Source organism: Paracoccidioides lutzii, assembly GCF_000150705.2.
Source record: "Paracoccidioides lutzii Pb01 unplaced genomic scaffold supercont2.3, whole genome shotgun sequence".
In the NCBI taxonomy this organism is placed as follows: Eukaryota; Fungi; Ascomycota; class Eurotiomycetes; order Onygenales; family Ajellomycetaceae; genus Paracoccidioides; species Paracoccidioides lutzii.
The window spans coordinates 94,030-120,875 of record NW_015440949.1 but is presented as its reverse complement, the minus strand read 5'-3'; the positions used below and the strand labels follow the sequence as shown (position 1 = coordinate 120,875).

At 46.6% G+C, this 26,846-nt stretch overlaps 9 protein-coding genes across 9 annotated transcripts; 5 read left to right on the top strand and 4 right to left on the bottom strand.

The window, feature by feature from the left end:
• Positions 1 to 423: 423 nt before the first annotated feature.
• PAAG_01356 (hypothetical protein) lies at positions 424 to 1,334 on the top strand (the record flags this gene model as incomplete). Its single annotated transcript, XM_002796302.2, has 2 exons — positions 424 to 735; positions 831 to 1,334. The coding sequence occupies 2 exons, from the start codon at positions 424 to 426 to the stop codon at positions 1,332 to 1,334; spliced, it is 816 nt and encodes a 271-aa protein (XP_002796348.2).
• A 950-nt stretch (positions 1,335 to 2,284) lies between these two features.
• PAAG_01355 (FAD binding domain-containing protein) lies at positions 2,285 to 3,892 on the top strand (the record flags this gene model as incomplete). Its single annotated transcript, XM_002796301.2, has 3 exons — positions 2,285 to 2,895; positions 2,969 to 3,660; positions 3,774 to 3,892. The coding sequence occupies 3 exons, from the start codon at positions 2,285 to 2,287 to the stop codon at positions 3,890 to 3,892; spliced, it is 1,422 nt and encodes a 473-aa protein (XP_002796347.2).
• Positions 3,893 to 4,583: 691 nt separating this feature from the next.
• Positions 4,584 to 7,058, bottom strand: PAAG_01354 (hypothetical protein; the record flags this gene model as incomplete). The annotated part of the gene is made up of 1 exon (XM_002796300.1): positions 4,584 to 7,058. The coding sequence occupies one exon, from the start codon at positions 7,056 to 7,058 to the stop codon at positions 4,584 to 4,586; it is 2,475 nt and encodes an 824-aa protein (XP_002796346.1).
• An 804-nt stretch (positions 7,059 to 7,862) lies between these two features.
• On the bottom strand, positions 7,863 to 12,404 carry PAAG_11265 (hypothetical protein; the record flags this gene model as incomplete). The annotated part of the gene is made up of 8 exons (XM_015846942.1): positions 7,863 to 9,001; positions 9,080 to 9,136; positions 9,219 to 9,587; positions 9,656 to 9,784; positions 10,645 to 10,723; positions 11,726 to 11,880; positions 11,996 to 12,259; positions 12,335 to 12,404. The coding sequence occupies 8 exons, from the start codon at positions 12,402 to 12,404 to the stop codon at positions 7,863 to 7,865; spliced, it is 2,262 nt and encodes a 753-aa protein (XP_015703364.1).
• Positions 12,405 to 12,837: 433 nt separating this feature from the next.
• On the bottom strand, positions 12,838 to 14,628 carry PAAG_01351 (hypothetical protein; the record flags this gene model as incomplete). The annotated part of the gene is made up of 1 exon (XM_002796297.1): positions 12,838 to 14,628. The coding sequence occupies one exon, from the start codon at positions 14,626 to 14,628 to the stop codon at positions 12,838 to 12,840; it is 1,791 nt and encodes a 596-aa protein (XP_002796343.1).
• An 861-nt stretch (positions 14,629 to 15,489) lies between these two features.
• PAAG_01350 (C2H2 zinc finger protein) lies at positions 15,490 to 18,118 on the top strand (the record flags this gene model as incomplete). Its single annotated transcript, XM_002796296.1, has 2 exons — positions 15,490 to 15,900; positions 15,971 to 18,118. 2 exons carry the CDS (start codon positions 15,490 to 15,492, stop codon positions 18,116 to 18,118), a joined length of 2,559 nt encoding a protein of 852 aa, XP_002796342.1.
• A 3,410-nt stretch (positions 18,119 to 21,528) lies between these two features.
• On the top strand, positions 21,529 to 22,748 carry PAAG_01348 (hypothetical protein; the record flags this gene model as incomplete). The annotated part of the gene is made up of 3 exons (XM_015844323.1): positions 21,529 to 21,751; positions 21,831 to 21,904; positions 21,984 to 22,748. The coding sequence occupies 3 exons, from the start codon at positions 21,529 to 21,531 to the stop codon at positions 22,746 to 22,748; spliced, it is 1,062 nt and encodes a 353-aa protein (XP_015701231.1).
• Positions 22,749 to 23,642: 894 nt separating this feature from the next.
• PAAG_01347 (actin cytoskeleton protein (VIP1)) lies at positions 23,643 to 24,690 on the top strand (the record flags this gene model as incomplete). Its single annotated transcript, XM_002796293.2, has 3 exons — positions 23,643 to 23,725; positions 23,857 to 23,943; positions 24,060 to 24,690. 3 exons carry the CDS (start codon positions 23,643 to 23,645, stop codon positions 24,688 to 24,690), a joined length of 801 nt encoding a protein of 266 aa, XP_002796339.1.
• Positions 24,691 to 25,127: 437 nt separating this feature from the next.
• PAAG_01346 (hypothetical protein) lies at positions 25,128 to 25,427 on the bottom strand (the record flags this gene model as incomplete). Its single annotated transcript, XM_002796292.2, has 1 exon — positions 25,128 to 25,427. One exon carries the CDS (start codon positions 25,425 to 25,427, stop codon positions 25,128 to 25,130), a length of 300 nt encoding a protein of 99 aa, XP_002796338.2.
• Between the last annotated feature and the right edge of the window lie 1,419 nt (positions 25,428 to 26,846).

The window sequence follows — 26,846 nt, the reverse complement described above, 5'->3', positions numbered from 1 at the left end:
TCTATTCCTGATAAAGAGAAAAGAAAGAAAGAAAAAGGAGAAGGTTTCATATAAGTGATGGCCTCGTATGACAACTGAAGTGTGACGAGAACGGATGCTTCCGGAATAGCTTCGTCGCTAAAGGCTGAATACTGAAGTCACTGACCACCCTAACAACCAGTTTAATCAACAGGTTTGGCTTCATCATGGTTCTTCTTCCACTTAATGTTTTGTATACCAGCCATCTGCCTTCACTGCTGCCACACACTTTGGCATGAACACAGAAAAAGATAACTGTCAGAGAATACATTCTCTGATTAAAGACCTCTCTTTTTAGCCCTCTCGCTCCCTCTCGTGTGTGCAACTCACCCAACCCACAGGGAGCCAGAACAAGGAGACAATCTGTCCGGCCAATACGTTCATTCATTCGTCTCTCTTTTCAAAATGTATGAATGCTTTACCTGCATTCGCAACTTCTATAGCGAGCATGCTCTCCAGCAGCACATGGATGACAAAAATCACTGGCCGCCACGCTATGGCTGCGAGTCCTGTCCAAAAATATTCAACTCCCAACATGCAGCAATCCAGCATATGAATGCTGTTAGACACTGGAAACCGAAGATCCCTTGTGAGAAGTGCTCAGCCATGTTCCATAGAGAGCAGGACGCAGATCAGCATATGAGCCAACTTGGTCACTACAAGCACTACTGCACAAGCTGTCGCCAGCGATTCCAAAACGAGAATAATCTTCGGATGGTCTGGTTGCTCGACATCTCTCTCTCTCTCTCTCTCTCTCTTTCTTTCTAAAAGACCCATCGAAATGGTCAAATAATGACAAAGCATGCCTGTAGCACCTTAACTCCAAAATTCACCGCCCAGCCACTGTCTCCTGTCCCTGCTGCGGCATCCTCTCCTCTGCCACCGGCGTCGCCCATCACCTTGAACGGGGTGCCTGTCCTCATGCCCGACGTCTCAATCGGGAAACCATCTTCCGCGCCATTAGCGAACGTGATCCACATGGAATCATTGCCAATAAACAGATCGAATGGCACCGCGAAAAAACGGTCGAATACCTAGCCACTGACAGCGCATTCAACGGCGACGGCTGGGAATGTTACATCTGCCACAGAGTGTTCGTCTCGATGAGGGCGCTAAATCAACATGTCAATTCGCCTGTCCACAAGCAGAATATTTACCACTGCCCTAATGCAAAATCGAAGTGTGGAAAAGAGTTTCAAACAGTGGCTGCACTCTTTAACCACCTAGAAAGTGAGTCGTGTGCTTTCATGAGGTTTGAAATGGTTCGGCACCGGGTTACGGGTGTGCTTGGTGGAAACCGCCTCATTTCTTTCTGAAGATGACTGGGTATGCTGGCGCAATTGTCCCATTTGTGTTTGGCCGAACGGATCTCTATGTTCTGGTTCTCGAAGCCTCTTCTCTGCGAAAGCTTAGCAGCCTTCTGTTACCCTTGCGAATGTTGTATTTAATAGGAGATCGTGGGTTCATCATCAAGAGAATGTCGGTTGGTACTTTGGCTCGCGTTGATATCTCCCTGGCCATGTTGGCCACATCGTCAGGAGGTATAAAGCGGCAAATTCTGAACTAATACAGAGTAAATACTATCTTTCTTAACTCATCCCTGTCGATGTCCCTCCTGTGAAGAAAATAACAGATGTCTTGAGCAAAATCGTCCCTCGCCGCCAATTTACTTAATTTCCTGGTGATTACAAGTGCATTTCCACTTCAATTTGGAGATTTCTCGAGAAATCTCCTCAACCCGTCCCAAGGACACGTTTTTTATAAAGTCTAGTGAATGCGAAGGAGGGTGAAAACTACCTATTCATCAAATCAATTTAATGAAAAGAAGAAGATCTTCGTGGTTTGGATTCTCATCACTCCATTGGGTCAAGATCAAGGATGCAGTTGGGTTTGGAGAAACGAATCGTCCGAGGAATCCTTCGTGTTCAAGCATAATTAACCAATATCAGACACCATTTCGCCATTTATGCATGGCCAAAGTAGGCGGCAGTATGAGGCGTCGGGTGTGCATAAGTCTGACATCCTGAACATTTAACACGTTCGGATTGATCCCTTGTGTGATAGGATTAAGACCATTTTATCACTCCAAGGCAGCAAAATAAAAAGGGACACAGTATGGGGTTTCAGCATCTATATAAACCACCAGCCGGTTTCAGGCATCTTCCCCCACCTTACAACACGACATGTGCTTTTCGGAAGACACCTATACACTTAGTTTATACACTTAACTATTAATCCGTTACTTACTTACCCCCCACCACCAACAATGGAAATCGCCGTCATCGGCGCGGGAATTGGAGGTTGCGCCGCATACCTCTCCTTGAAAAAGCGCCTCCCAAAGCCTCCATCTCCTGCCCAAGACCATCAGTTTATCATCTATGAAGCCTACGAAAAGCCCCGGCACTTTGACTCCCCTCATCCGCAGGGCGAAACCCACTCCGCATCCTTGGTCGTGGGGGGTGGTCTTGGCGTCGGTCCCAATGGACTCAAGGTCCTCGAGCGTCTAGACAAGGAGCTCTTCCACGATGTCGTGCGGGCTGGGTACCCCTATTGTACCATGAAGTTTATAAACTCATATGGCTGCACATTAATGCGGATGTCCGCCCGTGGTGGGTCTGATCCAGAGATAAACTCTGTTTCCATGAGCAGATATGCGATCTGGAGGACTCTACGGCGTCGCATTCCAGATGGTATAATTGTGACTAGACGCGTTTCGGAGGTTACAGCAAATGCAACTGGGCGGAATGTCATCAAGTTTGCGGATGGAAGTGCGGATGTCGAGGTAGACCTTGTAATTGGTGCGGATGGCCTGAAGAGCGCAACGAAGAGAGCTCTCTTTCCTGATGCGGGGGAAGATCCGTACCCCGCTTGTTATGAGTGGGTTTTGTTCAGTACCTCGTTCATTGTGTTGATATTTTTGATATGGTCTATCTGATAAATTATCCTGCAGAGGCCTGGTCGGTATCGGCGGTTTCGTACCCCTGGCCGACGTCCACGAACACGTCGAAGCGGGGGCAATGACCATTACGTTTGGCAGAAATGGGTTCTTTGGCTATGCGCCCGCAGACACTAGTCCCGAGGAGCCCAACCGACACATCCCACAAGGGAAAATGCCACCAGGCGAAACCCTCCTGTGGTGGTCTACATATGCGATTGACGAATGTCCCAACCCCAAAACTATCGACAGTGAAGCCGTCCGGAAAGATCTACAGAAGCGGCATGGCAACTGGCAGAGCCCTGTAATCAAGAAGATTATCGATAACGTTCGGGTTGAAACGATGTACCCCGTCTGGACAACCCCTGAATTGCCGACGTGGCAGCGCGACGGCGTCGTGCTGATTGGGGACGCCGCACATACCTTACCCCCGACATCGGGACAGGGGACATCACAGGCACTGGAGGATGTCGAGTGTTTCTCTATGTTCTTGGCGCACTATTTGGGACAAATATATCATGGCGAGTCTCCAGCATCCGGGGATGCGACGGAAGCCGACGCCATTTCGCACGCCTCGAAGAAATATATGGAAATGCGCCAGCCACGGGTCAAAGACATACTGTCAAAGGCAAAGCGGATGGAAAGTAAAAAAAGGGATCTGAGCATCGTTGAGGAATGGATGTTGTATCTGATGCTTTTCATCTTTGGTACGTTCCAGAAAGCTTAACGGAACAGATGATAACCTCCCCGTCTGTGTCCTGTATGAAACGGTGATAAACAGTTAATTGATTGACTAACCATTGCCGTTTTGGGGCCGCAGGTCATTTTCCAACCATCCCCTGGGTGAAAAATGCATATGCCTACAATGTTGCAGAGGAAGTGAACAGAGTCATTGAGACTGAGAAGAAGCGAAAACTTTCAGAAAACGATAAGAAGTAGTTAACGATGAGAGAGTTCTCAAAATGCTCCTACAGCTAATGCCCATTAAGTCGATATACCTCTATTTCACTATTCTCATTTGTTTTCTATTAAAAATTTACCTCTTCTCCGCTCTTCCAAGTCAAATATTTATTCTTGCGTGTCTGTATGTAATTCTTTTATACCCGCATACCATATACCATGACGCATCGACTTCACAATTTTTTCTTTTGTTTTTCATTTTTTTCATTTTTTTTTTTTTTTTTTTTTTTGGCGCAGTACAACAACTCAAATAATGGGCCAAAAAGAGAAGAAATCATTTTAAGTAGTCCTAAGAGAAAAATTAATATACTCCTGGTACAACTCACTGATAAATATACTCCTACAAGAACTAAGAACATTACATGTGTCTTATCAAGTGAAAGCATCCTGTGTGTTCAGGGGACATCCATATTGCAAAGCCAAGTCTCCAGAAAAGAGCTGAGAATAGAAGCTAGCACACTTTATATATATGTATATATCAAAACAGTGGACAGCTAGTTAAACAGAAAACAAAAATCATTCATCATAACTCTTTTTATCTCCAATGGGAGGTAATTAGCTAATCTAACACAAGACATAACCATTTCTCATCAGGACAAAGGGAAAACGCAACGAAAAGAAAAACAATACAAAGAAGAGGCAAAAGAAAACCGTCATCACCTCCATCCATCTAAACACCACCCCCACCTCTCCCCATCCTCTCTATAGAACTCATAATCCCGCTCCTCCCCGCCGTACTCGCAGGCATCCCTCCACTGGTTGGTAATCCCGAACTAATAGATTTCCTTCTTCCATTGTTGCCCCTGGAATTGCTGGGAGGCATTCCGAAACGCGGAACTCTAGGCGTTGGGACACCTATTGGAAGCGCTGCTGCTCTGGGTCGTATGGCTGAGGGAGGTGGGAGCCGGCCGATATTACTGTTAGACGCAAAATTTTCGTTCAGGGGTTGCATTGGTTTTTCGATGCCGGTGTCACAGTGTGTAGTTTGTTCGTCTTCAGATAGGGAACGCCGGCGGGGAGCCGGTGGCTCAGGGAGTTTACGTTTGGGTTGATATTGTTCTGGTTGTTCTTGACCTTCGGGAACTCGTTCTTTCTCAACTTGCTGTTGATCGTCCTGGTATTGATGCTGCTGGTGTTGATGTTGCTGGATCGCAAGCCACTCATCAACAGCTGCTACGAGCTCACCCTTTTCCGTGCGTTCCTGTTTCAGCTCGGACCGGAGAATTTCACTATCACGCTTCACAGATACAAGCTCCTGCTCTAGCCCTTTAACACGAGCTTCTAGAACCCGCTTGTCGGCCTCAAGAGATTCAGTTTCACGAATAAATGTAGCTTCTCCACAGAATCCACCTTCTTCTCCAGGAATGTCGGAGTCCTTTTCAGCCTTTAGGCGTGCATTCTCCTCCAACGCCTCCTTCAACTTCCTCTCAGCTTCCCTAACTCGTTTCTCCCACCGTGCCTCGTAGCTCTTTTTGAGAGCAGCAACCTTTGTCTCATGTTTTCCTTTGTAGAGTGTATGTAGTTCGCGAGCAACTCTCTCAACAGCGTCCTGCACTTCTCTAGCTGTTTCTTCAGCCAACTTATTCCCAGTCTCAGTGGGGGGAGATGTATTTGCAGTATTCCTGGCGGCTGAAAATTGGCTCTCTAACTCCACAACCCTGCTCTCCAATTTCTCTTTGCACTTTTCTGCTTCCTCTATTTTCCTGTTTAGCCTCTCACGCTCGCGCTCCCCATCGACAATTTCACTCCTAACACCCCTTAAAACGGTCTCCATCTCCTTCCCTCGCCGTTCCCATTCTTGAAGCTCATTTTGTCTCCGTGAGGATTCATTTCTTAACTCCTCGGATACCTCTCCGACTCTCCGTTCAGCATCAGCCACGGACTCCTTTAGACACTTAACTTCAGCTTCTCTTCCACTAAGTGTAGCTTTCAGAGAAGATATCTCCGACAGGAAAGAAGACTTCAGTGACTCCAATTCCCTTGGAGTTATGCTTGGAATAGATCGCGGAGTGGGAGCAGGTGGGATGTCAAGATCCAACAAGGAGAACTTCGACGGGGACCTAAACCCAGCCGCCGTGGATTTTGCAGGCGAAAAACGGGAATTTCTACGGGATGGGGACATGTAACCATTGTGTAATACATAGGAGGCGCGGGAATAGGAGTTGGGCTGGTCAGTAAAGTCGATAATATTCATATGATCGTCACCCCTAGGGCAGGTTTGTCCAGGTGCAGGTGTTCCTTTGTCTTGCTCCGAAAAAAACTCTCTCTTCTCGACTGTGTTGGGAGACTCAAGTGTGTCATTTGTATATCTGGCCATGCGCATATTTTTTCGAGGGCTGGTAGAAGCCTCTCTCATCCGCTTGATCGGCGAGTCCCGTCTGAGTTGGGCAAAGCCGGTCATATCAAGATCAGGGACAGCAGAAAAAGCACTGAGGCATGTGTCATCCTGATCACCTGGAGCTTGGTGGTCATTCCCACGACCATTGTAAGAAATTCTACCAGGATCGTTCGAAGCTACCTGGTAGATGGTGCTCATGCTTTCGTCGTTTTTATCGTTCATCGTGATATTTGATACTTCGTCGTAGTTACTTTCGTTGGCAGGCCTGTTAAGCAGGTTCACTTCGTTGCCTAAGCGGTAGGTCTCCCGACTTCCTCCACCAAAAGAATTCTGCGTGTTGTTATTGTAATTGTCATCCACACTGTCCTCCTTGATTCTAGGAGGACCCTCATCCCCTTGCGAATCTTCTTCTCTCTTTACTTCCAAGTCATTCGTAAGCTCCCTGCTATCCAGCTTCTCTTCCTGGGGCCTATCAAGCCGAAAGTCACCAGATTCCGCCTGTCCAAAAAGAGGTGCCTGGTCATTAACAGTCGAATAAAACGGCGAGCTTTCTGGCCCTTCCTCAAGCCCACTGAGGGCATTTTCATCACCAGATTTCGCATCTGATGGGGCCGGAGAATCATTATATGTTGAAAGGCGCACATTCTCTTCATTATAAAGGGAAGTTTTCATTGGAGTTGTGCTCGAGAAATTATCAAGCCCCTTGTCCTTGGAACATGTCTTATGTGAAGGAGTATTTGCGCTGGGAGAACATGGAGGTCGAGCATTCCGCCTCGAAGGCGTGAGGACGGATAGAGGGCTTTCCATTATTTTCTGAGAGCAATGACGGAGTTCGTTTATCCAACTTGCGCCTGGTTCTGTATTTTCTAGTTCATTGAATAGTTAAAAGCCGCAATTGGAATATTTCAGGTGGGCAGCAAATGGCAACACCCAGTAAAGAAACAGGATTAGAGAAGACCTACTCGAAATTGATAGAACTCCTCTCAAAATAAAATGTTTTGCGCTGAAAGTCACAGTAAGAAAATGTGAAGCAGTGTCTTACATGAGACAAGTCATGACTCTGTGGAAGATTGAAATGACAATTGCCAGATGATGATAATGCTACACCGAAGATGCGTCTGTTGCCGTGGAAATATTTTTGGTGGGCAACGGGTGTAAACAAAGCTAAGCCGTTTACAGCCTAGTCCAAACAAGCAGCAGATAGCAAATGGATATCACGTGATACAAGAGTCTCGGATTCGAGTTAACCATTTTCTCCATTGGATTGTATTCAATAGTTGTAGCGAGCTTTCTATGGAGATATTGGTTAGTGCAGTGAAGTTCATATATACATATCTATCATTTCTAGTCGTTATTGAAGCTATTCACTTTTGGAAAAATTTGAGCAACCATTTGAACGCCATACAACAGAATCAAAATATCAAACAAGGATGAATACAGCGCTATTTCAAACCAGTGCTCACCACAAAAAGGAAAGGAGGGGAGGAGTCCATTGTTGAACAGACAAAACGACTCTAACATGACCAGTAATGGATCGGAGCAAGCTCCCGGACATTCTCGGTCCATTGCGGATATATCAATATAAAACACCCAAGTGATGGTTTTATCCCGCTACACGCGATCATGAACAGTAACATGCACGTCATTAGCCAGGGGTTCTTCTTCAGCAGTATGACGAGGGTGGAGGGAAATATCTGTGGGCGAAACCGTCAGAGGTGTACGTTTCTTCTCTTGTATAAAATACAACTGGCAAGCCCCCACAGCAGCAACAATCGCACTAGCCCACCATGCAAGGCCAGTAAACCCAACCTTCGAACCAATGCTATACAGATAGCCGGCAATCGGTGGCGCTAGTGTCCGACAAGCAGCGCCTGCGGAAGCGGCAAGGCCGTTAATTTTGCCAAGCACAGAGTGTGACGGACATGTCTGTTTAATGAGGATCAACAGGACTGGGTAGTCAAGTATGGAGAAAAAGTTGCGAATTGTCAGGCAAGTGTAGATTCCAGTGAAAAAGAGATTTCGCGGGAGAAAGGCGAGGAAAGGCACTATGAAGTACGCGACTGGATGCAAAACGGTTACAAGCACGAATAATTTCCATACGTCAAGCCATTCCGCTAAGAGAGGAAAGACTATGGCTTGTATTAGAAGTGCTATCACACCGTTGACGGCCATGATAAGTCCAACAGCCTGGACAGAAAGGCCCAGGCCGCTGGGGATATTAAATATTGATTTTGCCGTGGTATTGGCTGTTCCGGTCCCTTTATCCTGAAGGAATATGGGGAGCAGATGATCGTAGGTCATGGAGTGATACGTGAATATCCCCAGAGCAATCACTAACATGGTGACACGGTATGTGAAGACCTTAGCTTGATCATGAGCGCAACTTTCGAAAGCTTTTCCATTTGACTCGACGTCCCATTCTTCGTCCTTGTGCAGTTCTACATCGTTGAAAGTTCCGTAAGATGTTGCTCGCAGATCCGCTGAACCATGTGCGGTAGAGGCTCCTATAGCAACTGCAGCAAGAGATGCCCCGAGCTCACCCTCGTCGTCTGTATGTCTGACGGCCTCACCACCCCGGCGCAAGTCCGGATGAGTCTCGCCCAGGAAAAAATACCCCGCAAATATACTGATCAACTGTAGAGTTGAGCAGATTAGATTTGGGAGAAGATAAGGTAAAGTACCAAAAATCCCAGTAGGAGAGAATACAGACGGAAAGGAATCGGCAGGCCTTGCGAAGTACCCTCCAATAGCTAGAAGATGACATATCAGTACCAAACGTACAAGCCAACAGTAAACTAAGAGCTAACATAGGGGTCAGTCAAACTTACCTGGACCGATTATTGTTCCGATCGACCAGACAAATGGCATGACAGCGTAGGCACGAGCTGTGGAATAATTTAGTTAGCTAGCTACTACAACAATATATATCCTCAGCAGTAATAGACCAGGCGAAAAAACACCACCTACGCTCATGTTCAGGCTTCTTGACCAGTTCCCCCACCATCGTCTGGACAACACCTATATTTCCGTTTAAAACCCCACCCACGACCCTACCAAGAAGAGCTACCCAGAAGCTAGTGGAGAAGCCGACGATAAGGAGGGAGAGCATGGTACCTACGCAGCCGAAGAGAAGGACCGGCTTACGACCAACTCTGTCGGAGAGGCCACCCCAGTAAATGCCTGTCAAGCTCTCCGCCAGAGCAAAGGCGGAAATGAGGATTCCAGAGTATAAGGAGGCATTTTTTTCCTCGCCCATATGAAAATCCTTAACCATAATCCATGCGTAAGGGAAGATGGAGGTTAGGGCGATGGGTTCCGCCAGGCGGCATATCGCTACTCAATTGTCAGCGGTGATGAAGGGGGGAAAAGAAGAATTTAAACTTATGGATAGAGGATATACTGACCCAGAATAAAGAGTTGGATGGTGGGGAAAGATTCATCGGGGGATTCACGATTGTTTGCAGTAGTCGAGGTTCTGGGGTTTGGTCTTTGCGGATGGGTTAATTTCATATTCTTCACAGATCGATTTGATCCTTACAGCTATCCCCCCGTCAGCTTCGACACAAAATACTTCGCGCGTCTTGTTCACGGTCCGCTATATCTGGGCATGTAGGGAAGGACTGGGTAACACGTTGACTGCTTGCTATTTACCGCCCAAACAAACAACCAAAAAAAAAAAAAAAAAAAAAAAAAAAAAAAAAAAAAAGAACCGAGAAGGTTCTGCTCCGCGACGGCTTGAGAGAAATCCGTTTCGAGTCTCGCTTTTGCCGTGAAACTCGCAACAAAGTGTTGCTAAACAGAGCACCCTGGGCGAACGAAGGGCAGTGGAAGAGTTTGTTGGTTTTAACGAATGCACAGGGAAAAAAGATCAAAGGTGTAAATATATGCGTCAACGTCAGCCGGTATGGAACGTGACACTTTTGAGTTGGGGCCGGCCGGAGTTGATTTTTTTTTTAAAATAGTTAATTCCAAGCGAAACTTAATTTGCCACGGAGAATGGGATATTGGGTACCTGGTACATGAAGCCCCATCATTCAGTCATTGAAAACGATAATAAGCATTTGAAATGTCCAGTATCGGTACATGAGAAGCGAGAGGAGTTCCCCACACCCACGGAATTTGTTTCTCACAACTGCCAGAAAGGGAAGAAGATTGCGGGTCGATGTAACATCTTGAGCAAAAGTCGGTTGGACCAAGGATCAGCTTGAAACGATTCGGGGCAGAGTACAACGGCCAATCAAAGCAAGCCAACCTATAACTTCGGTATGCAAGGCCGACCCGCCAAACCCGTGCGAGAAGCTAACTCGAAGCAACAGACTCGGCGATTCGATGAAGCTGGACTCCGGCAGTTAGGGTCACTGACTCTCAGCTTTGACCAAAGGAATGATCAAACGAATGGGATGAAAACAGAACGGAGGTGGGACGAACACGGGAAGTGACGGGATATATTTCATAAAGCCAACCCTCGATATCTCCATGCGCAGCAGTTGATTTAAATTTACATGATAACGTGAAGATCATGACGTCCATTGAGGTTTAATGAAACACGGAACTTCTCCCTGCGACAATCTCTAGCTCACAACAACTTTCCACTAGAAACTTGGAAGCAAATGAACCTCACAACAAATCTCCACCCGGTTTACAATTCCCCACAATTAGCCGACATTGGCGCTTGGACATAACATACAATCACTAATAAGTCATGACAGTTACTAAGCCGAATAGAACTTGCTAGAAACGACTGCTCAGCTCAAATAAAGCAATCAAAGCCGTAACCGAGACAAAGTACTTCGAGAGGAAGCCCGTGAAGGCGAAATACGGTTTGGTATATGGCTTTAATTTGGCGTTATTTGACCTCCGTATACGTATGTATACCATCAAGGTGCGTCTTGGCGGTAGGGGATACAAAAACTCCACTTTGCAACCCCAGCCACAGGGTCACTGACCTGCGCGCATTGATATTGCTGATACGAAGATATCCCATGAAGTGGGCTCGCTGCTAGGTTCTTCACGCCACCAATCACCCTGCCATGGCTCTGTAGGTATTGAAATTGAAGCGAAAAAAGTAGCCAGATTTTACTGCAATTATGCGATATGCGATGCGCGATGCGCGATCCTCTCTTGGTTCATAAAATTCCCGAAATGGGAGGGATCCGTTTGTGAGGAGCCACAACTCTAACCAAAACAAGATTTAGAAAAAGCGCCATGCTAAGATACATAGTCGAAATCCAAAGAAGCTTTCCATCGCTCCCCAAGGTTAGACAACTATTCCTGATCCAGAGAGCAAAAAACGAAATCACAAACGCCTTGTTAAAAAACACCAGACATAATCATGCATATATCGATATTTAAAAACCTATTGTTCTTGACCGGATAGAGAAAGATATGATCTCCTCTCTCTTATCGCCTAATCCAAAGGGGACCAAGAAGTTAGCGGAAACTGAAATGGCTCAAAATATAAGGAAAATAAACACCGGTGCACTCTTCCCTGTTGCCATCACGTAGGAAGGAAAAAGACGTACTGATATCCATTTCTCCGCGCATGGCTTTATTGCCGCCCAGACCAACAGACTGGCTGTTGCGATAATGAAAATAAAAACGACCGCTTTATCCTTGTTGGAATCTCGCTCTGAAGATGGGTGGAGATCGTTGTCAATTAGTCAAACCTTTCATACACAGGGGAGGGTATAACATTGCAGATTCCTTCAAGGTGGATGTTTAGGCTGAGGGTGGGAGGCACTCACGAAAACATGTGGTGACGACGTCTTCTTCCTTCGCCCCTTTACACTTTGGTAGATTGTAGTCCAGGCAAAACCGGCGATTGCAATCGTTGCAGTTCAGAGGTCTATTTTTCTTATCGCCCTTCGCAGGATCATGCTTATCTTCCTCATCTCGTGGAAACAGGAGCAACCTGGAGTGTATTGCAGAGAAGGATTTAGAATCGGGCAGTCCGAGTTGGATGATTGTACTGTTTGAGAAACAGGTGCATTTGCAGAATGAGGTATGGCCTATTTGTAGGTGATGGACACGATGTTATTAGTTCTCATGTGCTGATGATGGACGACAGATGGAAGCAGACGTACTAGAGGCCGAGACGAGAGAGGTAAGGGAGGTGGAGAGGAAGAGAAGGAGGAAGGTACTTCGTGATATCATGATGGATAGAATGTGTACCGGGTGATACAGTATTCCCCCTCAAAAGGCACTCATGGATATATATTTTTGTTTTGTGCCTTCACATACGTAACAACCTTGGAAGCGATGCAAATGGCATTGAAGAACTTAGTGTTTTTGCACGTGATATCCCTGATTGAACTTCGGCAACTTTTTGTTGACTTGGACTCGTTGCCGAATCCCAAACCCATTCAGAGCTACAACAATTTCATATGGAGATCCTTCATTACTGGATGATGCTCAATGTTCATATGAACTATATCTCAAGCGTGCAAAAATTTCACTTAGTGTGCTCTGGCTGTCGTATAAAAGAGAATAATGAAATGAAAACAATAATTGAAAAATAAGATATCAATGGTAAATACGTCGGTTCCCCCCCCATTCCCCCTTTCCCCCGCTTTCCTATCTCAAATATTTACTTCCCCGTAAAACCCTTCTGCCTATTCTCCCTCTGCCTCTTCCCCTTCGCCGCCTCCCTTCGCCTCCTCTTCCACGCTCGATTATTTTCCCCCCGATTCTCCCAGAACCACTTTGAAAACTCGCTTTCTTCCTTTCCCTCCTTTGCAGCATTATCATCGGCACCTGCAGTCGCAGGAGGTTTTGTTGGTGTTCCCACAACATCATCGCCGTCCCTATTAGGGTAATCATCAATATCTATCCCATCACCGATGTCGTCATCATCGTCACAATTGTCTTCGTTGCCGTCATCTTCTTCTTCATTATCACTCCAAAACCTACTCTTATTCGGTGCCACAGTGTCAGGAGTCGGGGCTGCGCTGCGCACGCCCCGCGACATCAGGTCCAGTTTCGTAAAAGGGGTTTGGGGCTCTCCTGTGTTGAGAAAAGAGTGAGTGGGTTGGTTTCCTGCGACTGCGGTATCAGGGTCACCCTCTTCGATGTTATTGTCATCGTCACCAAAGAAGCTGAATTGGGTATTGATTTCCAGCGGCGGTTTTAGGTTGTTGGATTGACGGCGATTTGCGGGGCTTTTGAAGAGGGCTTCGAGAGGATGGACTTCTGTGGCTGACTCCGGTGATTGTTGGGGATTGGAGTTTTGGAGAGGGGATTTTACTTCCCTGGCGATGGTTTTGGGAACTGCGGGTTTGTTAGGGCTCGGCGTTACAACGATAGATGGCTTGGCGGTGGCTTTGGGAGTGAGGTCTGGTGCTTCGACTCGCTCGCCTTTTTCATAGTCGTCCTGATTCTCCTCTCCTTCGTCTGAGGATGAAGACGAAGACGTTGAGTCATCCCCCCCGGAAGACGTGCCGGAGGAAGATGCATCGTCATCTTCGTCGTCAGAGGAAGTTTCAATAGAAGACCCACTCGAGGACGTCTCGTCGCTGTCGACCTCAGTGGGAGAGGATTCCTGAGGAGCGACCTTTTCTACCGAGAAATTGGTGCTGTTCTTATTCTTCCTCATCTGTTCCGACTTTTTAAGTGGTAGGTTTGTGACAGCGTTCTCCGTGATAATGAATTTCTCTTTGACATTACCGTTGCGGTCGACCCACCCTTTGCCATCCAAATACTCGCTGGTGAGACCATCTTCTGCTGGCTTCTCACCAGTCCTGAGAAAACTTGGAATGGTGGTTGATTTTTCAAATTCATGCACAATCACTTCACCACCTTTCTTATCTTTCCTCCTTTTCTCAGATGATTTCTTCTTCTCTTTTATTGCATCAGTGCGATTGGGAGGCACTGAGGTCCGGAACAGGCACTCCGACTTTTCTGTATATTTTGAGCGCTGAGGTTTGCGCTTTTCGTCCTTTCTATCTGATTTGCGACTGCGCTTGTCACGACCTGCAGGTTCTGTCCAACCACGCTTTACACGTCTTTCTTGAGGCAATTCGTACCCATCAACAACATTATCCCAGCCTCTCCGCTTCTTCAAAGATTTCGCCGGTTTAGACAGGGGTGAAGAAGAACCGGGAAGAGGCGCTTCGTCGTCTGGCAGAAGGCGTTTAGAGGGCCGTGCTTCTTGTATCTTCAGTCTTTTCCCTTTCAGAATGGAACCATTCAACTTTTTCACAATCTTTTCCGCCTCCATTTTAGGTAGATTGACAAATCCGTAGCTGTTCTCTGGGAAGGTCTGCACGGAATGGTAGGAAACGTCCATCGCAGCCTCGCGAACTGACGGCGGGAAGATAGCTTGGAGCAGCTCTGGTGTCAACGGGGAGATATGGAGACGGGTAGTGCCAGTGCTTGTCATTGCGACCTCATACCCGTAGACTCTGTTCTTGCTGCCCTTGTCATCGTCGTAATCGACGGCATCAAAAGTGCCTTGCTGAGTTGGTCCTGGGATATTAAAAAGTTATTGTTCGCGGCCAAAACAATCAATACGTATTTGACGTATTTTGACATATTGGCGTATTTAATACAGTTGTGTACTTTACGACTTGGCACGTGAGTGATAAAGCGGTGAGGAGGGCGTCACCTAACTGGGACGGCAGGCGCTGGCAGAACGGCCAACTTGAGACAGGGCAAACTTCTAACCGCAGCCAACAAACAAACCCCAACTCCAGAATGGCCCCAATATCCGGAGTGTTGGACTGCGACAACACCGGGTTTCTATAGAGCTAACTTCTAAGGTTATATGCAGAAAAGCGTTGCAGTCGATCCAGAGCTCTTTTGGTGTCACCGTGTGTCCGTCCAACGCTATCTGCTTTCAAAAAAGTCTCCGTTTTAGCCTAGCTGTATATCTCATCCAGCTGCCCGGGCGAAACCGAAGTCATCTCATGACCTAGTCGAGCCAGCTTGTATCACGTCTGCCGGACGGACTCTCTTCTTCCACGTACTCTGCTATGGTTAAAAGGCTTGTCGCTCTCATGGCCGGATCTTTGTTGTTATCGTCGCGTCCATCAACGGGTCCGATTACCCCTCCTATCATCCAATTCTAGGTCGTCACTTACAGTATCCGCTTATTTCCTGCTGATTGATGACGTGCACTGTCGACCAGAGGGAAAGCTTTTTGAGGCTGTTCTAAGCTTTGTTAAATTGGTTAAATTGGCCCTGACCAGCTTCTTTCATATCCTTTCACTTACCACCAGATAAAGCCTTCCCCCGCCCGACTATGGGAAATACAGCCACCAAGGAGGCAAGACCTCCCTTATTATCCGTTTCCAGTCGGCACAGTCATGGTCGCGGCTCGACCAATGCTTCCGGGGCCAGTGGAAGCCCAGGCCAGCAACATGATCAATCGGAGAATCTGAATCCTGGTGTCTCACCGAGGCCATTTCGTGGGAGTCGACCGGATCTTTCTTTCCTTGGGATCGGTCAAGGGGTTGATAGAGATGCTCCTGTTGAGAGAAGGGAAACAAAACAGGAAAGGGAAGCGAGACGGCTAGAAAGAGACCGTATCGCCAGGGTTAAGGAACGAGAACGCAGCATGAGAGAAGAACATGTGGATGGCGGCTATTTGGTTACACAGGGCATTTATCCTGGCCCAGAGGATTTCAACAAAGCAATTGTACGCCAATTAATGGTATGAGTGTGTTCTTGCGAGGCCTGATATCACTAATCTGGCCATATACGTAAACTAACATTCTGTCTAGATTGAACGGCGACTTGCGCCGTTTTGGAAAGGTTTAGAGGAGTTTTCAGAGTCATGGACGGAGCATCAACTGATGGCTGCGGCGAGAGGGCTTCCAATCCCGGCTCCTGATGAGATCCCCCCTGAATTAGAATATAAACTCTGTCCACAGGCTCTAGAAGGGCAGGATTCTCCGGACAAGAATCTAGCCAACTTGACGGTTCCCATCGCGTCCAGGTCACAGTCATACAATTCCGATACTTCTTCCGGCTCTCATCCCACATCTCCTGCCGTTCCTGTCCAACTTCAGCTCCCACCCAGTGGTTCTGGCTCATCCAGCACACATCTCTTCCGTGGTCGTGCTAAAACTTTGGTGTCCCTTGCTGCATCTTCCAGAGGACCCTTACCGGCAGAGATGGCTCCAAGGGAGATGCAACTTCCAAAGGACCCATTTGTTAATGGGCAACCTATTGAAGCGTACCTCTATAAAAATCCGACTGAATGTCCTATCTGTTTCCTCTACTATCCCCCTTACCTCAATAAAACAAGATGCTGTGATCAAACAATGTGTTCGGAGTGTTTTGTCCAAATCAAACGAGCTGATCCCCATCCCCCGGAACGGCGACGGCGCAGCCAAAATGTACAACGCAGCCAAAACGTACAGCCCAGTCAAACTGCAGAACCACTCTTCCAAATCCCACACCTACATTCTACATCCGCACCACCTGCAACACAAATCCCACAAATCCCACAGCAAGACGTGCAACTGGTATCCCAGCCGGCTGCATGTCCTTTCTGTGTCCAGCCTGACTTCGGTGTTACCTACTCCCCACCTCCTTTCCGAAGAGGTCTTAGCTACATCCCCGGTCACAGTCTGAATAATATTTTAACCACACCAGCATCATCCTCATCGTCCGTCGCGGCTGGGAATGCGAATTCACCATCCGTACCCACACGTCATCGCGCAACTTCACTATCTGCAAATTCCCCTTTTGTCATAACAACAGATAAAATTCGCCCGGATTGGGCTCAGAAACTCCAAACGGCACGTGCACAGATAGCTAGGAGATCTGCAGCCGCAACCGCGTTGCACACAGCTGCGTATTTAACGCGTAATACCAGTGATTCTAGAGGTACGGGAAGCAATAGAAGGCGTATGTTCAGACGAACAACTGGTCATGGATCAGACAACACAACTAACCAAACTGGCTCTGTTGCTCTCTTGACTGAGCGACGGGCCTCTACTACAGGTCGCGAAAATGAATCTCCAGCGAATAGTATAATCAATATAGCTCCTGCTCGCCCCAGCACGAGACGGAGTAGAATGGACGAGCTCGAGGAGATGATGATGATGGAAGCTATAAGATTGAGTCTTGCGTCTGAAGAAGAGAGGAGAAGAAAGGAAGAGAAGGAGGCCAAGAGGGAGGCCAGGCGTCGAGAAAAGGAAGCTAAGAAAGCAGAGAAGTTAGCCAGGAGGACTGGACTTGACAGCAACAATCCTAGCTCGACGGCTCTGGACGCTGCTGTGAATAGAGCAGATGGCGCTGCTACCAACAAGCCACATCCATCTAGTACAGCACATGATCCATCGAGCTACAAAGGTAAAGGTGTAGACCGGCCCGAAACTCAGATTGAGCCTCCCCAAATCGATTCGCCATCTCCGGGCCCGTCGAAACAAAGTGTAAAGTCCCCTGGTGATGATGAGCTTGGCTCTATTTTCGGTTCTCCATCGAATGCCGCGGCCAAACGCTCGCATCTCCGATATATCTCAAGTGCCTCATCTTCGGATTCGTCTTTAGTCGAATCTACTTCAGGTGAGCAGATAGGAACAAGTTTCGTTCCCAATGCCAGTAGTTCTGCCCTTGAACCCCTTTTAGGTTTCCGGAGTCTCGATGCCGTCATTGGCGATGAAGATAAAGGAAGTAACTCCAACGATCACCTCGAGCGCGTGAGGCCAACGGAGCCTGTGAAATTCGATGATTATGTGACTCCATCTATCACCAATCCAACGCTGGAGCAAAAGCCAGCGTCGACCCAGGAAAACACCTCGTCGATTTCACAAGGTCCAAGCTTGAGTAAAGATGAGAGTGATCTTGCTGATAAAGAGCTGCAGGCACATTCTGTGGAAATTGTGCCAGAAGGCAGTAATTCTATGGAGACGGCAAGTTGAGACAGCTCTCATCTCATAGGGAGTCTGATTGTTCGGCGGGAACTGGCTGCTCCTTTTTAACTTTTAACAGCCACTTTATTTCCTAATCCTTCTTAACTTTTACCTCCCTCCAGACTCCTAAATTTAACACCCTCAAGAATCCACTTACTCCCACCCCCGTGCTACTCATCTCTTCTCCACAAATTTTGCCCAATTATTTCCTATGTTATTTTTATGATGAAAAACCCGAAACGAAATACGTATGCATATGGTTTTACCAAGCGCAAAGCTATTCTCCCCCCCCCCCCCCCCCTGGTTTGGCTTTTTTCCTTTATGTTTTGCTTTTATTTTATTTTTACTTATTTTCTTCTTATCGATCACTCGTTACTTACTGTATATCGGCGCTGGCGGCTTATGTTTGTGTCTGGTCTTTAGTTCATATGGATCTGGTAGTATTGCTTTTCTGTTTGGTTTTATTTTTTGAAGTTGCCTGTGGCAAAATCTCGGTTTAACCATCATAATAGCTACCACCTCTCCCTTGATTATTTCCTTTGCTTCCCTTTGAGTGAGTGTGTGTCGTTTGACTCTTTATGTTCTATGGCTCCTGTAAATGCAGATAGAAGCCACTACTACTCTCTTATAGAGGCTATACTATTTTCTGTGCTTCTGATATATCTCTCCACATTCATTTTGCGCAAAAACGCTAGTTCGCCATTAAATCGAAACACACGTTAAAGATATACTTCTTTGCAGGGCACACGTTCCATTGGTAGCTAAAGCCCACTACATATTTAAGTCACAGTTTCTTGGAAGCAGGTCTGTGTGATAATAACATCTGCAGCTGCATAGAAAGTTTACATGAGAGGAATACCCCTGCATAACTGCCCAGTTTGCTGCACCGACTAGGTATCATGTGGAAGCCTGATTCAACAGTCAATCATAACTATATGATGCATCCCATGAATGTATTTATTAGAATGCTAATGTTTCTAGCATGTCCTATATTGCCTTTCTTCAATCTGAGTACCCCGTCCAGTCCCAATACTTACGGTTTATCTCCACTTTTACAAAATAAACGAAAAATGACTTCACCATTCGCGCACCTCGTGGGCAGTCCAATTTCTGGAGATCAAGTTCTTGGCTAAGGACGATCGGGAGCTGGTGGTCCTGTGTGATGGAACGGCTGTTAAAGTCCCGTTGAGATATATAGGCAGTAGTGATGATGATGAAGTGGATCGATCTTAGTATTGAAATCATCCAATGTGAGCAGGATGTTTATCGATGGCTAGGACACTGTGACGATGTGGTCCCCTGCATCAGCACTTCAAAGGCAACCATTCAACTTCATGGCAAATGGCGACCTACGTACATATCTAAAGGAAAACCAACCCCCCCCCCCCCCTAAATCCCATTTTCAACTTTCATGGTTCGGCCAATATGTCTCGTACCCTTGGTCATATACATGGACGCGCTGTTACTGTAGCAGATATTGCCAGTCGCAATTTTCTCCTTGCATCTGATCGATCCATCAAGGTTTGCGATTTTACAGAGTGATCCATTTTGCCTCTGACCCCCTGGATACCAACATGGAGGCTGTTGACGACAATGGATATTCTGATCAGACAGATATTGGAATATTATGAGCTGTTATTTATGGGGTTGTAACTGGAGAGTGTTCTGGGTTTGATCTATTCAAGGATCCGCCACTGGATGCATCCGAAGCGACTTTGTCACACAACTCCCCTGAGCACGGAAAACATTTGGCTCGGATCGATCGTTCAGAAATGTTGGGGGTGCATTTCGGAATGTAGATTGTCTTTCAGAGACATCGGATTCCATCAGTGTGGACGGTCACTCTGCTCAAGCAGATGAGAAAAACAGAAGTTGCCAGCCAGAGAAGAGGGAATCAACACAAGGTGCTGTCGGACCCTTCAAAGATCATTCAAATTCCTTCATCGTGAACAGCTTACTTCTTTTTGTCAGAGAGAAACAGCTCGATACATCTCATCGACGTGAGGGATCCAAGTCGTGATACTGGACGGTGAAACTGCTCTTAGTAGGAGATATGACACGGTCCTATATATATAACACATCAAACGGGGAGGTAGAGAATTTGATCTGTTCATCATTCTCCACAGCAAATTCTCCTAGTTCGGCCGTCTTAGTCCAGCTCCAGCCCGTGACAGGTCCGAATTTCTCTTCTTCTCAAGCGTGTCGACCGAATTGTACTACACATGAAGAAGGAAAGGAAGAATCCTGCAGATAGATGACTGCTTGGTATATTATGATTTTGAATAACCCCCTGATTAAGGAATATCGAGCACATTTATGGGCAAGGGATGTGAGCGCCCCATTTAATTAATCAAGCCCACTCTACGTCAGAGCACGTTCGTCTGCAGGTTAGCTGAAACAGTCTGAAATGACATTAACCTGTCAACAACACGGCAGAGCAGGCGGGACAGGGAGTCTTATTAATAATTAAGAGTAGTTGTTTGCCTTGCTGCCCAGGGCCTGGTAGGAAAATCAACTTAATAATATAGAAATCCCCAAAAATAAAAAGAAAAAGAAAAAGGCTCACAGCGCAAAAGGATCTGACCAGGATCGCCCCTCTAGCAAGGCCTGGGTTAAAAAGTCACCAGCCAATAACAGTCTGTTATCAAATCAGGTGTTGGGCATTCCAGCCCCGATACAAGAAGTGATTTGTCGAGTGAGTCAAGAACCGAATAAATGTTCCCAGCCGTTCATTAATTACACATTAGCAGTGAAGTCTTCTCAAGGTTATTATTAAGATTATTACGTCGATCCCCGTTACCAGTGAATGCCAAGTCTCATACCTGGGCAACGTCACCTGTTCTTGACCCGGTTTGGATCGCAATAAAAAAAAAAAAAAAAAAAGAAGAAGAAGAAGAAGAAGAAGAAAAGGAAAATGGCTGCCTATTGACTATAAGACCACGCCCAAAAGTTTCCCCCGCCGACTGACTGGTTGGCTGACTGGACTGGTCTAATCGACGAGTTGACTGCTGCCCTGCGCCGCCCTTCATTCACGCTTTAATCCCAGTGCATACTCCGACGTCAGCGATATTCAACAACCAGCGATACTCCTCAGACACCAGCAGACACCAGAAATTGGGATCTGGCCGCAGATACTTCCTCAAATGAGCCAATTGGAAGCTTTCCTTCCAGTCTCTGCCTCTTGAGCTAAATGCCCAACGGCCCCCCGCCCCCCGGGTATCCACTAACTAGATATCTTGTTCAGACAACCTACTTAAAGTCGGATTTCCCTCTAAGAAAATATCGGATATATCCTCATCATTATTAAGTCAATTGCCATTATTGTGAGAGAGGAAGAAAAGAAAAAGAAAAGGGAAAAAAAAAAAAAAAAAAAAAAAAAAAAAAAAAAAAAAAAAAAAAAAAACCAACAGACATCTACGATGGCTCCCGATCTAAATTCTGTTCCTCCGTCCCCGCTTCCCCGAGGCCCCTCTTCAACATCCTCAACCGGTCTACCCACAACCATCGGCTCGACATCATCTCAACCTTCCCTTTCAGCATCTCGACGTGTCTCGCAAATCATGGGCCCACCTCCAATTCCTCATTTTCCCACATCTCCCAGTGTGCCTGTGGGCGATAATACTGGTGTGGGAATGGGACCAGGTATATGTCCTCTACACGTGCTTACATATCTCTTTTCCCGGATTTTACTTCGTTCTAACAGGGTCAACTTTTTTGCCAGGACCACTCCGACATCCTCGCCCTCTAACGGTCGCTGATCTACATTTGGAGTTAGAAAAAGAGCAGGAAGCAGTAGTACGTGAAAAACTCCTTTGTCGAGCACATAACCGTATATCAAATATCGAGAGCCACCTCTGAACGAACATTAAAACAGGTCAATCGCCTCACACGGGAACTCACTCTCCTCCGCCAACAGACAGCCTCAGTAGCATCAACTGCATCCTCAACGTCAACAAACGTCAATGACCCGTTGGATCCGCAACATCCAACGCCATCACGCCACCGATCGTCTTCCAGCATAAGTTCTCGGAGCATTGCGGGCGCAACATCAGGAGCTTTGGCTGGAGGAGTAACAAGTATTGCTCCATCTCGTGAACGAGACACACCATCCTCCTCACGGCCGTCCCTAGATATAGCCCGGGGCAGCCTCAGCCGTGAGGCATCCGTGGCGTCACGTCGACGATCGGGCAATGCCTCCCCATCCCTCTCTTCGTCGTATCAGCCACACAACGAGCCTCTACCATATCATCTTTCTAACACCAGCTCTTCCCACACCTCATCGCACCCATACTCCAACTCCCATCGCCCTTCATTAACATCCCATGCCGTCCCAAACGCAGCCTCCCAACCGTCTGCCACGACAGACCACGCACGATCCGGCTCCATGTCATCTCCCGCAGCCATATCACGGTACGAAGAAGCTGCCCACCACCGCGCGGAACTGGAAGCCGTCAAGCGCGAAAATGAAATGCTTCGCCGACGAATTCGAGAGCTAGAATCCAGTCTGAGGGATTATCGACAACCGCAGTCCCCTCGACAGCGTATGGAGAGCTCTGGAGCTACGTCGAGTCTCACGACTGGTCTGCGCGAAGCGTCAATTGCCGATCCATTGTTAAGCAATGAAGCCCAGGTGCCGTAAAGCGGCATTTCTCTGGGGTAGATTTTGCTTTAAAAAAAAGAAAAAAGAAAAAAAGAAAAAAAAAAAAAAAAAGGACCCACACCCCGATAAATTGGCTATCCTTTACCTCTATGACTATTAACCGCCACCCGATTACCATTTTTAACTTATGCTGCCGCTGCCGTGGGGAGGACGGGCGGCCAGTCCAGTCTAACGAACCATAACATAGTTATCCAGCGATCTCAGATTGATATCCAACAACAGTCTTATGCCCTTGCCCGTTTCTAATGACCTTTTTTTTTTTTTTTTTTTTTTTTTTTTTTGGGCTTTTCTCTCTCTTTGTTACTTTCCTCTTCACGATCCTATTTCTTTTTCGAAAATATGATGGGTTGTACGAAAGTATTTTAAGAAACTAAATGTGACTCTTAATTTCTGTTTCCCAGTTTTAAACTGAATTGACGGAAGTACCTGCTTTTGAATTCAACTCCGTTTAATGTACTGTATTGTGCTTGTAAGATCCATCCTCGAAGGATAAGACTCCTGCAGTTTCCTCCCGGAGGCTCAGAGCACACAATGCAAATAAGATACAATCGTGGCCTCCGCGTTGTCGTGGCTATGACGAACCCTCCAGCCGGTTTGATGGGGTGCGGAATCTACGTCAGACGGCGCCGGACTCCTGTGGCTGGATGTGGCTTGATCACCTAATGTCGTCAAGTGGCGCAGTCTCAGGTTCCTTCCTTTCATGTTCCTATTTAACCGCGGCGGATTTCCCCCCCCCCCGACGTCAGGTCTTGGATGCGTATGATAAATATCTTCTTCTGCTGGAAACCAAATTTCTCACCGCAACAACAGTATACAAAAGCAAACCCTCTTGTCCACTTCTTACATCTTTGCTTACTGCCGTTATCGTCAACCATGTCCTCGCATACCACCGTCCACGTTTCGGATATCTCGCACAAGACGACCGAGAAGGAGGTGAGGGACTTCTTCAGTTTCTGGTATGGCCCGTTTGTTTCCAGCCCCCTTCGTTATGGGCGGAATATATATCCCAAAATTTGGCCGGTTGTCCTTCATTTTGACCTGTATCGATTCTCTAGAATATTACAACGGCTAACGACTTATATCCCAGTGGAAAAATCACTTCTCTGTCAATTAGCCCAAGCTCAGGAGAGCCAGATGCTCCTCAATCTGCAACCGTGACGTTTGAAAAGGAAGCGTGAGTTGTCCACGAATAAATCTCCCCAACCCCCCACCAAAAAGCCCTCGACCAATCCCACAACGGGATGGCCTTTTGAAATCTTGATAACAGCGTCTTTACCTAACATCATCCAGCGCCGCTAAAACCGCGCTCCTACTCGACAACACCCAGCTCGGTCAATCCTCTGTCAAAGTAACCGGAGCCGCAAACATCGACGACCTTGCTGGCGGTAAATCCACCGACGCCTCCGAAGCCAAAGATGAAAACAACCACCTGCTCGAGCAAGAAGACAAGCCCCGCTCACGGATAGTCGCCGAATACCTCGCGCAGGGCTACAGAATCAGCGACACCGCCATCCAAAAGGCCATCAGCCTCGACCAGAAACACGGCTTCTCCTCCAAATTCCACCAGATCCTTAGCGACTTCGACTCCAAGTTCCACGCCACCGATAAGGCCAGAGGCATCGATTCTAGCTACGGCATCACTGATAAGGCTGCCAGTGGTCTGCGGGGGCTGTCTTCGTATTTCGAGAAGGCCCTGGATACGCCCACGGGACACAAGATTCGGGATTTCTATCTGCAGAGCGATAAGCAGATTAAGGATATTCATCATGAGGCGAGACGGTTGGCGGATTTGCAGAACGAGAAGGCGCATAAGAGGGAGCATGCGGATGTCACACAGCCTGAGAGAACGGCTCCTGCGAATTCTTCTGGTGGTGTAGTGGGAGAACCTTCTGCTGCCACGGATGAGCCGAAAAAGGCATGAATCAATGGATGGCGATGTCGTTAGGGGGTGCTTTTATTATTAATAGTTATTATGTCTTTCATGAATGATTTCTTAACGAATGAACTTTTCTTGTTTCTCCAGCATCCGTATGATAGGACAATTGCTGAAGTCCAGAGACTCACGCAGTTCCCAAATTTCCGATTATTCTTTTACTCAAAAATTATTACCCTGTGTTTTATCCCAATTTGGTAGTATGATATGATACAATATTTATAGCATGAAAATGACAATGACAATGCATCGAAACACTCACTCACTGACAATGCTGCCCGAATTGTTGAATTCCATCTTCCAGAGCCATACCATAACCCATTACAATATTCGTATTTTGCAAATAACAGTGTTAAATTAACACACAAAACGCAATCGATTGAATCCCCTTTGACCCCTCACAAAATCCACCCTCACCCTCACCCTCACCTCATCCCCACAACCCCCTTTTCCAACTTCCTCCTCGACTCCTCCTCGAGCGGATGCACTGGGTTACTCAGCAACCTCACATTGCCCCGACTATCAACCGCCACACCGGGAACATCGCCACTACCACCAGAACGTCGACCAGCTGCAAGGTTCTCCATGGGCTGCTCTGCATCAGACCCGTGTCCGTCTGTGACAGTTTGTTCCGCCTTTCCAGTCCAGCCCGGGATGTCGGATTCCTGGGGTCCCGTTTGGCGAGATGGAGATGGGGATTGACGGCCAGCCTTAGGGGCGGACATTTTTTTTTTTTTTTCTTTCGCGGTTTTTGCCCCTGTTATAATGGGGTGGCTTGCATGTATAATATGTGTATTAACTATACGCGTATGGAAGTGGGTAGAAGATTTGATAAGGCCAGGTATTCTTTGTTTGGAGGCTAGGTAGGAAGACGCAATGTGTGTGGTCTTCTTTTGATAGATATAGGGCTAGATATCGTAGTTAATTTATAAAAAAAAAAAAAAAAAAAAAAAAAAAAAAAAAAAAAGACCGCTTCTTTTCTTTTCTTTTCTCTTTTTCTTTTTCTTTAAACAAAAAATCTGATAGGATTCCCCTGTTACGGTAAGTATAAGCAAAACGGAGCGTTAGGGGCCTCCGATTAAATATATGGCTGTGGAGTTGTATGATATAAAACCTGCATTGGGGCGTTTTGACGAGTTTGGTAAGCCATCATGATGACGTCGGGGTGATAAAAGCTGGAACCCTACCCGAGATTGACTAATAACAAAACCCTAAACGGGTTTCTTTCAGTTGGGGGTTTCTTTTATTTGTTCTCTCTGTTGCACTACAGCAGTTGTGTAAGAAAATATAAATAAAAGCTCTCCAATGTAATAGGTGCGTAGTTAATCATTGGCTTCTTTTGGAGATCGATTTGGGTGGAGCAAGAGTTGAATAGGGGATGCAATTCAATCATCAAACACCCAATATTTGAAATACAGGTTGTTAAAAGGAGTTGGAACTGGACTTGGGTTAATTCATCCCAGTCATCCAGGCATATATTTGAATAGCCATTGCCCCAGCTCATTCGCGAGTATATATATACACACAAAACAAACAAAACCAAAATAAAATAAAATAAAACAAATCTCATTGTATCCGAATCCTGTCTTTGCAGGTTGAGCTCAAATCCAGCAAGCGTTTTTAACAAGTGAGAAATAAATCTGGGCATTTCGTTAGGTAATAAATTGCATCACTTAGGTAGTAGGCAAAATGAGGCGCATCACAGACTGGGGTTCGGAGTGAGGCGAGGAGGAATAAAAGGGGTGAGAGAGTATAGAGAGGAGAGAGGCTAAAGGTCCGGCATCGGTTCAGTTGAATGTACAATGTGGTATTAAAAAAAAGAGTGGGAGGGGGAGTGGTGATAGCCTTGGGGATTTCACTGAGAGGGACTGGGTAAGGAAGGGAAAATATGGCTAATGAGTCGAAAGGAGAAAAGGGGGTCAAAGGGGGGGAAAGAGACAACAAGTGTAAACAAAGTGTTCAAGAGGGAGTTGAGGAAAATTGCCTCTGGCAATGGAGATCAGAACTGGAGGTGGAAACATCCACGATGGCATAAGAAAAGAGCAGAAAAGCGAAAAGAATTTATATATAGCATATGTCCATTCTGAAAACAGCCAATTCCTGCACATATGAAAAATGGTATATAGGTGAGTAACGTTAACGCT